At 46.6% G+C, this 17,460-nt stretch overlaps 1 protein-coding gene across 2 annotated transcripts in view; it reads right to left on the bottom strand.

Annotated features, from left to right (window-relative positions):
- Window positions 1–305: 305 nt before the first annotated feature.
- The window catches only part of LOC122370433 (sodium-dependent serotonin transporter-like), a 31,424-nt gene continuing 14,269 nt past the window's right edge, over window positions 306–17,460 (bottom strand). The window contains exons 1-14 of one of the 2 annotated variants that reach the window (XM_043346059.1): window positions 12,434–12,757; window positions 9,518–9,652; window positions 8,584–8,827; window positions 8,247–8,385; window positions 6,671–6,805; window positions 6,266–6,369; window positions 6,025–6,098; window positions 5,657–5,707; window positions 5,336–5,434; window positions 5,005–5,150; window positions 2,854–2,963; window positions 2,514–2,604; window positions 2,073–2,240; window positions 306–1,766 (exon numbers count right to left, since the gene is read on the bottom strand). In XM_043346059.1, coding sequence (XP_043201994.1) covers window positions 1,653–1,766; window positions 2,073–2,240; window positions 2,514–2,604; window positions 2,854–2,963; window positions 5,005–5,150; window positions 5,336–5,434; window positions 5,657–5,707; window positions 6,025–6,098; window positions 6,266–6,369; window positions 6,671–6,805; window positions 8,247–8,385; window positions 8,584–8,827; window positions 9,518–9,626 — 1,584 coding nt within the window. In that variant the 5' untranslated portion in view covers window positions 9,627–9,652; window positions 12,434–12,757 and the 3' untranslated portion in view covers window positions 306–1,652. Of the gene's footprint in view, window positions 1,767–2,072; window positions 2,241–2,513; window positions 2,605–2,853; window positions 2,964–5,004; window positions 5,151–5,335; window positions 5,435–5,656; window positions 5,708–6,024; window positions 6,099–6,265; window positions 6,370–6,670; window positions 6,806–8,246; window positions 8,386–8,583; window positions 8,828–9,517; window positions 9,653–12,433; window positions 12,758–17,460 lie in introns of those variants that run through there. The other variant, XM_043346058.1, reaches the window with a different exon arrangement.

Here is a 17,460-nt window from a genome sequence, read left to right as displayed (position 1 = left end):
TGTGTAGTGTGTTTTGACGGGCTCTCTTGTATAGCTTCGTTATCAAGTTCTGACGGTACGAACCTGAAAATTTCCGGCTAATGTGTTACGACTTTGATGGTACGAATCTGAAATTGTCCGGCTAATGAGTGGTAACGTCTTCGAAGCGTGACTTTGGAGCGTTCTTCTTCCAAACATGATCATTAGGAGCTGAAAAACAACTCGTTGATTAGCGCACTTCACTGTTTTACACGATGGCTGTTCATCGTTACATCCCCTTTCGACATTTTCATCACCATTGTGACAAGAGAAGATAACAAACAAAGTGTCACTAAAAGCATGTATTTCAGATCATGTTGATTTTTGTCGTCTAGTCTGTAGTCTCAGTGTGCGCCGCATGGCTGCTGGCGGCGCATACTGAAAGTCAACAGACGGACAATCGTATTGGAGGAATCCCGACTGACTGTGCAGTTGGTGACGTCATTCAATGACGTCACGCTGACACATCGCGTACCTAATCTGGCGGCAATTCGCGTACCTCGACATGAAATCGAAAGACCAATAAAAGCACGCATCATACGACTTACGGACCAACACAGTACGCACGTATACAACGTCGTCTCTAAGTATAACACCGTAGAAGCTACAAACTGCTACAACTAGTATCCACCCGAGTGGAGAATTCTATTGCGATTTACACACAAATAACACTGCCGTAGTCTGCTCCTACGCAATGCTGCTATAGCGCTTATCTCTATACAGTACGACAACAAACACCAAAGCCTACTAATACAAATTGGTCCGCATGTAGGAATGTCTCTATTCCTTGTAGGCAATGTCGTTTTGCATGGCTGATATCCAACCCATATTTTGTGACGTGTTGTCATGGGGTGCTCTTGGCTCCAGATGGATAGTAATTTCATATGTCCTTGCTGGTCCAGGTTGTGGTGATGTTCAATTTACGTTTAGGCTGAATAGATTCCTTCGTCGGCTGCCGAAAGAGTGCTTCAGCCTAATGTAACAAACTGAATCTGGGGAATATTGGTGTCCAACCCTGAATTGTAAGTGTAACAGTGATTTAATGTTTGTAAAACGTTTATCATACTTGCTCATTACGTTTTTGCTCCACACACATTCTTACGGCATATGTCATCACCAACACAATGCACTGCAAGCATGCCTTTTGGTTACCTTACCTACATAATGATTATCGAACGTCAAACGTTAACAAACATCAGATTGGTCTGAGGGCCCACAAGCGACATTGAAACAGCGAACAATGTTATACAAGCTAACACAACACGCCCAGAAGCTTCGTCAACTTCGAATAAATTCTATAAGAATGTCTCTGCAAAAACTGGCCATTCCAAACTCTCGTCACGTTTTGCTATATTCACATCAATTTCACCTTTGTCAAAGGGAGATTATTATTCATTATGTACAGCAACCCTATTTTAAAAACAGATATGCCATTCAAAAGCGCCGAGCGTTTCTCAATGTTCGACTGGATATCGCTTGATATCGCTCACTTACACCAACCACTCGTTGGTGTGAAGCGACAGTCGTTTGTCCACAGTTGCCCAGAACTCCCGCTGGCGGCGCTGCGGTCGCTCGCAGAGGGCGCTGCAGTCGGGCGCCGAGCGGCGGCGCCGGCAGCCGCTGAGGTCGGCCAGTCATACGGCCGTGGGCGCGGCGGCTGACTCGGATTCCTTGCTTGTGATGGCCGCCGGTACTAGACTCGAGTTCAGCTCCAGGTCGCTCTCCGGGGTGATGCAGACATAAAAACGCTGTCGGATACATCGTTGTTATTGAACTGTCCACGACTAAGTACAGAAAATGCATTTAAACTTTATGACAGGCACCAACAGTGGTAGTGGACACTGGACAGGTATGACAAGGGTTTCAAGTCCTTCAAAAAGGAACTTACTGTGTTTAAAAAATCTGGGCTTTTGGCTCCTATTATTCCTAAATCCTCACATTAGCAGTCTGACCGCATAGTGACTGATGTTGTCAAATGTGCGCCGTTTCTACCAAACGCTGGTTATGCGGGTTATGCCACGCTCATTACTTGACATTAAGTGTAGCTGCATTACCTGTTTGAGTGATCCGGGCGTGGCGAGGAACATGTAAATGATGTAGGCCGGGATGCAGGCCAGCGAGGAGCCGGTCATGGCCCAGCCTAGCAGGATGGACCAGCGCGGGTAGATGTAGTCCTTGGTACGGAGGTCCTCGTACGTCACCAGAGAACACACGAAAATAAACTGCCGGCATATGAGTGGCAGGCATCAGACTAGATAAGTGAAGCCCAGAATCGAGCCTGATGCGCTGCAACGCATTCAGTCAGGCATAAAGACGACTCTTCATGAACCTCAAATTGTCGAACTTTGAAACAAAATAGTTCTATGCAACACCGTAGAATTTGTGTATAATCAAACACCTATAATACTCAACAAGTGCATATCCAATGTAGTTGAGAGTGTTAAGTTTTGTCGTTGGCAACCCAGTTGGATGGTGTTTCGTTTATGTTCTCTTACCAATAGAAACAGTGGACTGACGAAATTCCAGCAGATCCGCCAAAAGATACCGGGACGGGATCCCAGCATTCTTTCGACGTCGCCAGCAAACCTACCGAGTTAGAAGGGAGTCGTCAATTGAATAATCTCATTGAAATGTGTTACAAAGTTGTTCTGCCTAATGTCCCATTAATGTTATCCCAGTTGACATAAGACTGTACGCATTTAACGTTTGGGGAACCGACGCGTATCATATCCCGTCTTCCCGTCTTCTTAGCACGCAGAAGCGTGCAGAGTTACGTTATCGTGAGTGAGATTCCCCTACTTCTTCGTTGAACCGAATTATGCATTTAGTACCCACCTGTTTGCACCATAGAACCAGCACACGGCTACTGACTCGACGAACACAATGAAGAGGACCGAGATTCCTGGACCGTAGATCATCAGCAGGTCGACCACGTACGTTCCTCCCTGTAGAAAATGATGGGACGAAGTTGATGCCGTGAATGCCGTGTTACGCACCATTTCATAGGCACTGCTATAAATGAGCGGGCAATGTGCATTGTGCATTGTGCAACTCACGGGCAGCATATTGCAGGGACTTACACAGGTTCGCTCCTGAACTCCTGACGTCTATGTGATATGAAGCTGAGTCTTTCCGTCTCTCAAGCTTAGTGCCTGAATGCGCCCATGCGCCGAGAGTATCAAATGCGTCTGCTGTAAGTCGTGAGCCATCCCATTCGACCCCTGTCCGTCTGGGGCAGGATCGTCTGAGTCGACCGGGTCGGAGTTCAATACAGACCACGGCGTGTGTAACAGTCTCCATCCGATCTATACTCGGCGCTCGCTTTGAAGGCGATCCCGTGCTCTCCACTTCTCCAGTCCAGGGTACGTATGACTAGACACTGCCGTCTGTTAGGTGCCACGAGGTGGGGCCGCGGAACTCTGTGCCGTCGACTACCTGGAACGGGTGCCCGCAGCGTACCAATAACGCTCCTACAGCTATGCAGAGTGGCCGCGCGGAGCAATTCGTCGATAATTAGCTTCGATCGGTCAATGCTAATGACCATTCAGAAAGTAAGTGACGACTGACGAGCCGCTCGTTTGCAAGTGACCTATATAGGGCAGCATTAGCACCTTATGGATTTACCGTATGGATATGGTGCACCACGGTTACATGAAACTAAGAACACACGAACGAGAAGAGTAGACACTTTGAGCGGTGACAATGCAAAGCCCTCTTCTGCAGCCTACTAAACATTAGGTATTGTAAGGTTATTGCAGATCCATAGTGAGTTTCAGGATCTCCACTGACTTTTATCGACAAAAACATTGCCTCGTCAGATATAGTTCGGTTGTCCGTCAAAGCGTACCTATTTATTTAAAAAAAAGGTTTCAAATGGGTGTGAATCACATGACTCGGCATATTTTTTGTGTACGTTTTTGTTTGTTTGTTTGTTTTGTTGGGTTAGGCCCTTTCGGTCCAATTAGACCATTTCAGAGCCGGAAGGATGATAGGAATTAGGGGGAGACATTGGTCTGGGCAGGTACCCTAGTGAATCTAATTATCGTCCCTAGATGGCACTAGAAGTCGAACGCCTGCAATATCGTAATACTGCGCCGCATGGCTCCTTGTTTGTGTCACTGCCCATAGATGGCAGTAGCAGGCGCCTGGAAGTAGACTGCGCCGCACAACTTTCAGGGCCGGCAATGTGTGCCAAATTTTCTACGGAAGATCAACTAAGTGGCAAACCAGCTTCTCAGAGTTTACTTCGTTGATCAAGCCACTGGGGCAGCAACGGTGCCGACTATTCGATTATCGATGATCGATTGATATCGTCTCGCGGTTATTCACGACCTGCACGACCGGATCGTTGCTAAGGCAAATTTGACCGGTAACCGCCCGGTAAAAGGCCGCAAAACCCTCACAAGCTTCGAACCGAGTAGTATACATCACGGGCGCGAGAAACGGTGCAATGAAAAAGTATTTTGAAATGGAAAATATTTCCAAGTTCATTTCCGATTCCCAAGTAGCAAACAGTCGACAGTGGCTGGCCTAGCGACAACGCCATTCTCCCAGAGTCAGCATTCCTCTTGCAGGTGCTCTTCCTGCTGAATCTAACGGCCCAGAAACGCAGCCGTTTATCTTCCGCAGAGGACCGGCGCCGGGGGCACACTGGCCAGCCGCCCGGCCACTTGAGAGTCCATCACGGGATGAAATGCGTATTGTATCGGAGTCATCGGCGCCGGATTTGATGGCCGGTGTAGGGCACCGGTGCGGCTCCCGCGGGGCTCCTCCCGGGGACAATTTATGGAGGCGCCTCTCATCTGTGAGTCAGAGGACGGCGAGCGGCGGCCGATAGCGGCCCGGGCAAGAACGAGTGATGACCGGGCGGTTCCTATCACCGCGCCGTCCCGGCAAACGGGACAACGCCGGCCGCGTGCGAGGTGGGACAAGAGGAGAGGACTTTTCGCATGCTGTGTGTCAAATTACACTGCTGGCTGTACTCACGTAAGTGGTTGTTGGTATGGCGCAAATATAGCAGAAGACCAGCAGAAAACCGACAAAGATCTCGCGGTGTTTGCCCAGCATGTTAGGGTATTCGTCGCACAGACCGGTGATCATTGCCTCCAGGCCTCCAAACGTACTGTCCAAACCTAAAGGAGATGATATTGACATATTAGTAAATCAGGTATGAAGTCATTGGGGGAGTGAATGAAATGGATCCAAGCGAACGATTGTTCATAGCTATACTCTTCTTTGCGCGAATATTTAGATTGGAAATTTTCCAGCGAAAATGATACAGTAGACAAATAAGAGCCGCCTCGTTTCACAATCTTACCTAATGTGATGAGCATGAGGAAGAAGATGATGGCCCAGAATACTGAGCCAGACATCATGGCGACTGCTTCCGGGTAAACGTAAAACACTAGGCCGGGACCTGCGAACAGGTTTGGTACCGCTTGATTTATTTCCATTCCATTAAAGATCAGCAACTCAGGGTCAAGGCTTGTGTTACTGAGCGCAGAAAGATACGACAGTGCAATAAAGTGTACAAAACGAGAAACACAAAATGAAGCAGTGTAATAAGAAATACGTTACGGTAATAAGGTAAGCCTGTTTACCCAGGGTAAGATGTACATACATTATGCAGTGAACTTACCGTCTGTTCCGACCTCATTAATGTCTTTGTGCTGAACAGTAGCCATGTAACCTGGAAAGACGATGAATATAGGCGCATTGAAATGTTTGTAAATATTTTGTGATGATTTTAATAATTTGTGAACATTCCAGCTTTTCACTTTTTAGGTATGAAGTCAACAATGAAGTATGCATTTAGTACATTACAACACCAATATGAAAATCAAATAAAAAGAATTGGGATGTTTCTCGAACTATCTATGGAAATTAGCGGCAAAAATTAACCATAATACGTCTACTAGTAATAGGCGTCTACATACTTATGAATGACGAGAAAAGACATTTATAGCATCTTACATGTGGGGACCATCCTGACTGACATGGTCTTACCTAACACGGAGAAGATAACGAATCCTGCCAGAAAACTGGTCAGACAGTTGATCGTGCTTGTGATCATCGCATCCCTGGGGACAAAGAAGCATGTTTTATCGGTTGATTGATGAAAGTATCGTTACAGAACACGACACCAGAACAACAAAATGATGGGCTTTGCAATGCGTAGATAGTTGGACAGCAGCTAGGTGACACACTTATAAAAAATACTCCAAGTTATCGTATTCCATCTCCTTACTTGAAGCAGTTGTTGTTGAACTTGTTGTAACTTGATAACGCCAAAAGAGTTCCGAATCCCGGGCCAAGCGAGAAGAAAATCTGCGTGGCTGCATCAATCCAAACCTGTACGGCATTCACAGACATAATGCAGCTGTACATATTTAAAATATAGCATTCACGGAATCGAACGTCGAAAAAGATAACATAAATTACGCCCAAAGATCGCTTCAGATACTTGAACTTTCAATATGAAGATGTGCAAGCTTGAAAATAACTTTATATCTTTATTTTATTCATATATTCAAAGGTGAAGAGTCCAGAAGTAAGCGATTGTTATAAACAAGCGTGATCGAAATACGAATCTGTTGTCTTACGATCGAGATTTTTCACTCCAACAAGTGTAGATTTATCGCGGTGACCTGACCTTGACATCGCTGAGTCGGTGCCACTGCGGGGTCAGGTAGTACCGGATGCCCATCCACGCTCCGGGCAGGGTAATCCCCCTCAGGAACAATATAAACAGCACCACGTACGGAAACAGCGCAGTGATCCAGACAACCTGGCGGAAAAACGGACTGCTTCGTAGGCAAACATATTTGGAAACAAGGTCGTTATCCAGACAGCCTGGCATGCAAAAGGACCTGTGAATAAAATCAAAAGCTCAGCTGTCCGCTTATGTCTCATTTTCAATATTCAAGATAAAAATTGTAATGATTGCTCCTAATCCAGCTGTAGACACGTCCATTCATTTTCAAATGCATGCCAATTGTCAGTGCATACTGCCAAGCAGTGAACAGTGAGTCAGAGTGGGGTCGAACGGTTCGACATAAGTCAGGTAGTGCCAGCGTGACGGGCCTCTGATGACCCTTGCTCCAACCCTCTCCCCCAATGATTGACCACGAGACTGTGCCTGTTCAGTCGGACCAGCCTATACACGCAGTGGGGGATTCGGTGTTCAGGCAAGCAATATAATATACACTTAGCAGCAGCAGTTACTGCGCTACGCTACACTACATAGAGCCACGTGGCTCCAACATAATTACACTACATATACCTATGCAGTACACAGCATGAGAATATCGACTAGCCCATGGACCGTGGCACTCCACTTGAGAGGGCAGCTCGTGTCGAGTGGATGTCCACAAATATCGATCTGCTCATATTTTTACCTGTTTGTGCCCCTTCAGTGATACTCCTGAACAATAATGACATGTTGATTCGCGGAGGCATAACGAATGTCCAATAACTGTTGCTATTGATAACGTGCGATTGTGACATATGTTACAGAGTATTGTTCCTCTTATAGTGCGTGAAAGACTGGCGGCTGACGCATGCATTTCTTTTGCTAAAAGCTCACGACCGGGGAACTAGACTGCGAAGTTTTTGCTTGCGAAGAGCCGAAGACTACTACTTTTTCAAACTGTTTCATGAATACTTATTCTAAAGCACTTTATCATACAGAGCGATAAGCGTCAGATTTTACGGAACGACCAACTGTGGACTATGGTCAGTTTTACATGCATTGATCGCTATAGGTATATAAGTGGATGCTAGACCTGTTTTGACGGTTTTTATAATCAAATGGTCTGATGCATGTCAGCGTGACGACGAGTCAAAATAACGGAAATGAATACTTACTTCCAGCATAGTGGATCATGCACATTTATGAACAATAGCACTTTTTGGTAGAACCAGCTTCATTCCGTTGATAACAAGTCTACCATCTAGGTAAAGGTCAACCTTATTTGCAAACATGAAACCATGAACCCCATGCCAAATTAGATACCATGAGGCAGCTCAAACGGATCTGTACTAACGCAGTCCCCTGCGGGGGTAGGCTGATTCGCTGTCCATATGTGTATCGCGGCACAGTATCTCAGAAGCATCGAATGGCGAAGTGGGAGCGACTTTCGTAATTCAAGAAATGAATAGAAAGTGTTTATATTCCGAATCTACACAATTGTAAGTTTATTTATGCTATGGGCATAACAGTCACTCACCTTCCCAGTGCTTTTGACGCCTTTCCATAACGAAAAGTAGACGAGAAAGAAGACCGCCAGGAGAGACAGTGCGAGCGGCCATTTCACCGCACCGAGATCGTCGATTCCTTTGGCATGCTGAACTTCTAACACGGCGTAACTGAAATTATCAAGGAAATGGTAGAAGCTATTTCCAGTCATAATGGCTCTCAGAACAATGTAAAAAAACATTGAAGCCTGTAATAAATTATCCAAGCTTGACATGACAATAATTGAAATTTTCTGACACAAATCATGAATAAAGTTACAGCATCTACGTGTAAACCTGCACCCCACCCAGCCCAGCAGTTTCACTCACTGGAAGAACTCGTAGGCGGGGCTGGTGGTGTTGGCCGAGCTGTTTGACGCGCCGCCGCCCGCCGCCGGCAGGGTGCCGTTGGCCGGTGACTGGCGACACCGGTCCGTGTTCCAGGCGTTGAAACAGCGCGTCCAGGGCAGTTCGGCTTGCAGACTCTGTACCAGGTAGTACACCGACCACGCCAGCACCGTGTTGTAACACATGGCCATGTAGATGTCGATGATGCAAATCGCGTAGCCGATTCCTGGGAGAAGTAGTGATAGAACTGTAATAAATTTCAATTTTGTGATTGAAAGCTGTTCTGACAAAGCTCTCCGACCTTACGCTCATTCGGCCTTATACGCTCATAATTATTATTTACTACAAAAAGTCATGATTGTATCTGCAGCGTTCATTACTTCTGCAACGCATTCTACTTCCATCACCCTGCCGTGTTTTGCAGTCAGCCTGTTGGCGTCGCACCCCTTGCTTCTAATGCCGTCGACCCTTGTGCCCGACACACCAGCGGCGCTGCCATCTCGGCGTCGCCAATCGGTCACGGGTGAGCAGACGGGCCGCTCGGGTCGCGGCGATTGCCCTAGTTATCGCGGCCGGCGCGTGTCCCGCGCCCCGGCCCCGCCGATATACGGTGCCGTTTGCTTAACGAGCAGGCTCGATGGTCCCGAAGAGCGACCCGATTGCACGCCACATGATCGATGGCCCACGCGAGCAACAGTTAATCGGGAAAAAAAGGATACCGGGAGCTAGAAGTTGAGTGATCAATTTGAGGGTCGAAAGGAAGGTGATGTTAAAGTGAAAGATAAAATGAAAATGAGAAAACATTGTTTCATTTGCGATTCTCTTTTTATGTCACAAGAATTGAATAAGATAGTTATTTTGTCGTTCATTGCGAAAAACGTTTATTATTTTTTTTAAAGTTCTGGTTCCAACTTACCTTTGAGTGCCGGGCAGATTTTCTTCCAGAGGGTGAGACAGCCACTTCTGTGATATTGTCCTAGAGCCAGCTCCATGTAGAAAAGCGGAAGACCTCCGAAGATCAACATGATAAGATAGGGAATGAGGAAAGCACCTGAGAATGGACAACATTAGGCATCACAGCAGGAACTCATAACAGTTTGAAATGTTTAACCCTCGCCGGACCTATTGGTTTTCTACACTGAAAAAAATAATGACACCTAAAAGGGGTGTTTTTTGAAGCGTACCAAAAACGCGCAGTTTTCTGGAGTCCGATTACACCCGGAATCAGACACTTTCTAGGGTATTATGACACTGGTTGAGGGTGTATTTTTACACCGTACGTCGTCAAATGATTCCCGGAATCATACGCCTTATGGAATAAAAATACACCCCAAATCAGAGTCATAATACTCTAGGAAGTGTCTGAAGTGTCTGATTCCGGGTGTAATCTGACTCCTGGAAACTGCGCGTTTTTGGTACGCTTCAAAAAACACCCCTTTTAGGTGTCACTTCAGGGAGTAATCGGATCTTGAGGGTGTATTTTGATCCCACACGGTGTATGATTCCGGGAATCATTTGACGACATGTGGTATAAAATACACCCCAAATCAGAGTCATAATACTCTAGGAAGTGTCTGAAGTGTCTGATTCCGGGTGTACTCTGACTCCTGGAAACTGCGCGTTTTTGGTACGCTTCAAAAAACACCCCTTTTAGGTGTCACTTCAGGGAGTAATCGGATTTTGAGGGTGTATTTTGATCCCACACGGTGTATGATTCCGGGAATCATTTGACGACATGTGGTATAAAATACACTCCCAACCAGAATCAGATTACCTCGGGGGGTGTCTGATTCCGGGTGTAATCGGTCTCCTGGAAACTGCGCGTTTTTGGTACGCTTCAAAAAACACCCCTCGTAGGTGTCACCTCAACGGTGTCAAATGACTCTTGGGATGGTTTTTCTATACCGGTTCAGAGCCTGTTCCTGTTAGCGTCATACATCAGCTAATATAAATATTACCGGTACTATTGGTCTCCTAATATGAGAAATACCGGTAATATTCGAGTGCAGGGATTGGGTTGCGTGCAGGGGTGAGGGATGCACTCGAACCGAGCTGCGGCGAGGGTATAAAGGGTATATGTATTCATCGCATCAGAAAAACAGGTCGCCTGGGCCCTTATCTTGAGACCAATAGTATGGTAGGTACAACTAACCCACATACTCATGGGTATGTTCTGCTTCTGAAATTATCCCTCGCGGGCCCGGGGGGGGGGCGTTTTTCGCCCCCCCCCCCCCTGGCGAATATTTGCGATAGCTCTCGAACGCTTAGGAATACGAAAGCGAAACTTTCAGTACCTTTTCTCCCATCAATTTGACATCTTCTGAAGTAAAAAATTTGGACCTAGCCCCCTTGATGACGTCACAAGGTCCATTTTACTAGACCCCTGCACGGCAAACTTTGGCGTCACAGACTCAAACTTCAAATAACTGCTAAAAATAGAGTTTTAGAGATAAAGACAAATTACGAGCATGGTTGTGTAGCGTTTGACCTAGAGAAAAATAGAAAAATAGTTTTGGTGACCTGAGGTCAGAGGTCAGGTCAACGACCCCGAAATGTGGTTTTAGTTTTTCGCAAATAATTTCGACAAAAATGGCCCTAGAGCTACGACAGTGGTACCATCGCATTCGTCTTGTCAAGCCGCGTCGAATGATATATATTTTGTTCGGAAAAGGTCAAATTTTATGTTGACCTCATGTGACCTCGAATGACCTCTGGTTGACCTTAACACATGAAAGGTCGTTTATGATGGATTTGTACCCGCTGATCACGAATCTGGCATCTATTTTCCTCTAAGCCTTCATTTAGAGCTTCCGGATGGCAAAATTATCTTATTTATTATTACTAACTTGAATCAGTGAAATAGCCTCTAGCAGGGATACTCTTCTGTGACCTTGACCTTTGAGCAGCCTTGTATCGTAAGATGAACCACAAATAGGGAACTGATGAGCCTCAAAACATTTCAAAACATCTTGGAAGCTAGCACGCAAGATGTGCGAAAATGTGCCAAGTTTGAGGTCAATTTTGAGCGTGACCTTGACCTTGACCTTTAATTTTGAGCACATTTTCGGAATCCTCAGATTCTCTTCTTTTGTTTGACACCTAATTTTGCCGGTTTGATGCAGCCTGCCGTCCTCTAGAAGGCTTACTTTGAGATCACTACACATGTGCCGGTTTTTGCCTTTGACCTTGACCTCTGACCTTGAAAATTGACCTGAGGTCAAAAATTTTAGGTGCTTTAGAATCGTCTCGTAAGGACCTTTCGTTTGGTATCGCTTTTGTTTCCGTAGCTCCCTTATTTACGGAGTTAGACAGGGGGGGGCGAAAAACGCCCCCCCCCCGGGCTGCGGTGGTTGGGATTACCCCCCGGGCCCGGCCGGGTTATAGGAACGATTAGCCAGACTGCAACGAAACTTTAAATGTAGCTTACATGTGTCTTCACCCTTGCAGCTACAATTTTATCTATTGACGATGACGTCTTCTTTTCAATCAGTCTTTATACCAGATATTGTCAAATGATTCGCGGAATCATACACCTTATGGGATCAAAATACACTCTCCAACAGAGTCATAATTGCAGTTGTTAACCACGTGACGCAAATTAACAATACATGCATGTCATTCTTTATTTTATATGCAACAATAAATTCCAAAACATTTGGGCACGAAATGTCTGACGAAATCTAATGAAAACTTATCGTAAGGCGCATGGGTCCGTGACTCCATTCACCGTAAGGAATTACTCACATTTCAACAATGTTCCATTAACCGGTGATTATTGCTACTTACTTAGGTAGAGTTAGGTATTCTGCAGCTTAATGACATAAAAACTTACCTCCGTTTCCATAGTGCGTTGCAATCTTACTGTCCTCACTTCATAATTTCACCGAGTGCAGGGCGCCTCCTTATTTGAATACGTACAGAGCAAGTTACAAATAAAAACTCAACTTTATCGTTAATGCACTATCACTTGAAACAAAACTACACTTCAAACAACGTTTTGCGACATTACAAGCACGTAAATTCAAATAATTCCTGCCCTCACTCACACTGCACACACCACGTGGCACACCGCGCGCGCAACTGAAGTCCAACGGCTTTCTAACGGTTTTCCTCAAGGTCGCACTATTTCGTCTTCGTGGTGGACCGACTAACACAAATGACGTCAAAAGACAATGCAGCCTGCTGATTGGCCTATTTCATCTTCGTGGCGGACCAGCAGCACACACATGACGTCACTCGGGGCATTGACTCAAATCACTGAACCTACACCAGGGTTACGGAGTCAGAGTCGGAGTCCGTTGGAGTCGACAGTTCTGGCCGTAGTCGGAGTCGGTTGGAAACGACAGTTCTGGCCGTAGTCGGAGTCGGAGTCGATATTGGAAGCCAGAGCTGGATTCGGAGTCTGATTCACCGAAAATCTCTTGATTCTGCATTGTTGGTTCCTACCACCAGTGACGTCAAAACAACTTCTGTAATAATGTAGTGTTTTTTGATAATATCATGTGGAGTTTTTGAGCCCTATGGCAGGGCTGCGGAGTCGATGGATTTTCGGCGACTCTGACTCCGACTCCGATTCCGGCTTTCAAAAACCAGCTTCGACTCCGACTCCGACTCCGGGCAGAATTGTCGACTCCGACCGACTCCAACTCCCGACTCCGACTCCGCAGACCTAGCAGGGCTGCGGAGTCGACAGATTTTCGGTGACTCCGACTCCGACTCCGGCTCGGGTTTCTAAAATCGACTCCGACTCCGACTCCGGTCACAACTGTCGACTCCGACCGACTCCGACTCCGACTCCAACTCCGACTCCGCGGCTCTGCCCTATGGGTGTCATTTCACTCAGTTGAGCGTTTTTCGTAATCCATGACTCGCTTATTAGGTGTAATTTGACCCTCAGTGGTGCCATAATATTCCGGTGTCATTTGAACCCAATGGGGCTCAAATGACACCGGAATATTTTGACACTACCGAGGGTCAAATTACACTCAATAAGTCATTTGAAGGGAATATTATGACACCACTGAGGATCAAATTACACCTAATAAGGGAGTCACGGATTGCGAAAACACTCAACTGTGTGAAATGACACCTATAGGATATAAAAACTCCTCTTTATAGCGTCAAAAACGCTTAGATGTGTCATTTTACACTGACACCGTGCAGGATCTTTTGACACGACACCTAAAATGGGAGTCAAAATTTTGGGAGTCAAATGACCCTTGGGTATGTGATTCTGACCGAGATCAATTTACACTAAAAAACGGTGTATGGACACTGTTTTTCAGAATCGGATTACACTATGGGTGTCAGTTGATTCCCAAATAGGGGATCGTGATTCCCGGGGGGAGTAATTATTTTTCTCCGTGTACATACGCGCCGGCCGAGGGGGGGGGGGGGTCGGGTACGACCCCCCTAGCCGTTTCGCCCCTGGTGAAGCTAGCGCGTCGCGGAAAAAACGAGCGTGTGCGCCGTTACGAGACGCAGAGATTAGTACCCGATTTTAAGGTCCTAGGTCAACCGGTGACCTCTGAGGTCAGGTCAAGTGCCCCAAGGTACGGTTCAGTTTTTGGTGAATAACTTCGCAAAAAACGGCCGCAGAGCGCCGATTTTGGCAGCATCGTGTTCGCCTTGCCCAGGCGCGTCGAATGATATACTTTTTGTCCGGGTCAGGTCAACTTGGGGTGTTGACCTCAGGTCAAGGTCAGGTCAGCACCCCAAGGTCACGAAGTTGGTCGAAAGAGGTCATGTCGCATATCATTCGATTCAGCAGGCCTTCCTGAGTCCATTGGTGGCTTTCCCGACTCGCTAGCTCAATTTGATCAAGAGTTATTGACGAAAAACTAATATGACCTTGATGACGTCATAAATGACGTCACGCAAGGTCAACATTGGAAAAGTGACGCATCTAACCTTGCAAGGAGTGCATTAAATCACGATTCTGTGTGCTTGAGATAGTTGGAGATCGTTCCCGGCGCCAGAATAGCAGTTTTCATTTTTCCCCATTGACTTATAATGGTGAGGTCACGAAAATGACCTGACCTTATATGACCTTTAGGAAAAATCCGAGATATACAAGTTATGGGACTCATAATGGATACTAGATCCTGCAAGTTTCATTTCCCTGTGACATCTCCTCTGGCAGTGAGGGCGTTGCGAAGTTGCGACATCTGAAGACCGTGCAGAGGTTCACTTATGACGTCATAGGTCAGTGACCTGACCTGACCCAAAAATGCGGTTGGTGTCAAAAGATCTGGCTTGAATCAAAGGTCAGGTATGCCAAGTTTCAGCTTTCTATCGCCAGCGTGTTCAGAGCTATCGCGAAAAAAACCCTATGGGGGGGGGGCGGCACCCGCCCCCCCCCCTCGGCCGGCGAGGGTTAACCCACGAGCGGCTGGGGGGGGGGCATAAAGTTGCCCCCTTTACGTTTTGTGGAATATCTCCGAAACCTGATGAGCTACGAACGTGAAACTTTGCATAGCTTCAAATGAATACCTACTATGCAATATTTGAGAAAAGTTTAATGGTTTTAGCACTTAAGATGACGTCACAGTGACGTCATAAAGTTTTGTCGTTTTCCGATATGGACCGTTTCTGATGTCGCTGAGCATAAAACTCAACTGAAAATAAACTAGACAGCACCTGCTGTCATCCTAAATCATCTAAGCACACTTCAATCACCAATAATCGGCCCTTTATATTCGGTCCCTATACGAGTATCTGATATATCGTGAGGAAACTGAGAGTCGCAAATCGATAATTTGACTTATGACGTCACTGTGACGTCATTTCAAATGAGACCGACACCAAATTTGGATACAACCTCGGCTAGGTATTCAGGAAGATGTGTGCAAAGTTTCGCTTCTCTATCTCTTTGCGTTGCGACGATATCGTCGCAGAAGTAAAGGGGGGGCAACTATATGCCCCCTCCCCAGCGGCCGGCGGGTAGCGCGGAGGCCCAGCGGCCGCCGGGTTAAAGGTAGTGTGCCAGCTTTCCTGGACCGTATGGAGTTAATGGCCCAGATAAGGAGAACCGGATTTTTAGAACTTATCCATACCTTCAAAACTCATGGAAACGTCTTAAATTCTTCAAATTTTGAGTACCCCAGTGCGAAATTCGCCCCGACGGGTTGTCGGTCGTACCCCAACCGCATTTCACACCACTATGAACAATAAATGCACACACTGAAATCGCTATTACCGATATGCTCATCCAATCAAGTTTCGATAAACCCGTTCATCATCATCTCCTGCGGATTTGTATCGGATTTGTATGGTGCATTCTGTCGTCACCACAGGAAGACCAGAAGCTATTGCGAGCACGATAGGGCACACAGCAGAGCACACGTACCAGACGCGTACTGTAGGCCACCATGCGTTGCCCAGGATACGCACTGAGGCGGGACGTCGACGCCTGTGCTATGACGCTGTCAGAGACTACGATCGTCTGCCGTTCCGTGTCGACGCGAGAGGCTTTAGGCGCTACTTGCGACGGTATCTCCTGAGAGAGCAAAATGGTTGTGGGTAGAGTAAGTTGATCTTGGCCTGTCAATACTGCCTATAAGCCTATACCATTCTTATTTTATCAAGATGACGAGTGGCAATGAAAACCCATGCTTTATGGATTTGTCGTAAATAAAGAATCTGAATCTGAATCTGAATCCTGCGGTTTCGAACACGCCTGTTAGGTGGTGCGGTAGACCGCGCCCAAAGCCAGGGCCCCGGTAACGTGAGGTAGCCGAGTCGGGGCAGCGTGCGCTGACCCAAGCCGGGGCCGCGCGTCCTCCCGGTGTCATGTGATAGCCCGGGGCTGCCCGCGGGGATGCGGTAGACCACGCCCAAAGCTGCGGCCCCGGCTTGGGTCAGCGCACGCTGCCCCAACTCGGCTACCTCACGTTACCGGGGCCCTGGCTTTGGGCGCGGCTTCTGCTCATACTTTGTGGTGCGGTGGTGGTGCGTCGGGCCGCGCGCTCTGACTTCGGCCAAGAAAAATGCGTCAGCTGATCATTGTCATTTCTGCTACTTGCGTGTGGTGAAATGGGGTCATAACTTAAGAGACGGCTTTTTCATATCAATTATTTTCCATAAAATCATATTTCAAACCATAAATAATGTTCGACAGCCAAATAAAAGAAACAACACCAATACAGGCTTACAGTTTAAGGCTCGACATTGTGTTGTCTACGATTAGACAGCTGATAACTCATTCCCGTACGTCGTCACTCTATAATGACCTTTGGTTATTGTCACATGTGCGCCGCATTCGCGATTGTTGCCGACGCCTGTTTGCAGGTCAGCCCACTACAGTTGTTATACATATCGAAAAACCGATAAACATATAGGCGAAAAAGGCACTATTCCAGGCCCATTTTTGATTTTCTTTGCGATATTAGGTAAAAACAGAAGCTTCTTATCCTAGGAAACATAAAATGGGAAATCTTTTAAAGGTGGCACACTACCTTTAAGGCTCTCGCAGCTAACGTTTGACAAATACCTACATTAATTTCACATAGAAATCCGTTTACTTTTAACCGTCGCCCCGTTGGGGGGGGGGGGGCAATTTGCCCACCCCTGTGTTTTTTCCTGAATAGCAAGAAAACGGCGGCGCGCAGCGCCGCCACATTTTCAGTACGTTCCCGGGCATCAATTTGACACCTTCACACAAAATTTCAAGTCTTAGGTCACCTTAGGTCAGGAGTTATTTAGGTCAAACTGAGGTCATGTTCGAGCAAAAATGAGCAAAAAACATGCAATCTTGAAACGCTCACCAAATCTACAGTTACCAAGCAATTTCAAAGTTCTTTATATGGTCTAGTAGACAAAAAGCGGCGCTACAAAACTGAAGTCTCGGATTTTCAAAAT

The sequence above is a fragment of the Amphibalanus amphitrite genome, unplaced genomic scaffold (genome assembly GCF_019059575.1).
Source record: "Amphibalanus amphitrite isolate SeventyFive unplaced genomic scaffold, NRLGWU_Aamphi_draft 001131F_arrow, whole genome shotgun sequence".
Taxonomy (NCBI): domain Eukaryota; kingdom Metazoa; phylum Arthropoda; class Thecostraca; order Balanomorpha; family Balanidae; genus Amphibalanus; species Amphibalanus amphitrite.
Note: the sequence above shows the minus strand (reverse complement) of the source record. Positions and strands in the feature narration are given on the sequence as shown.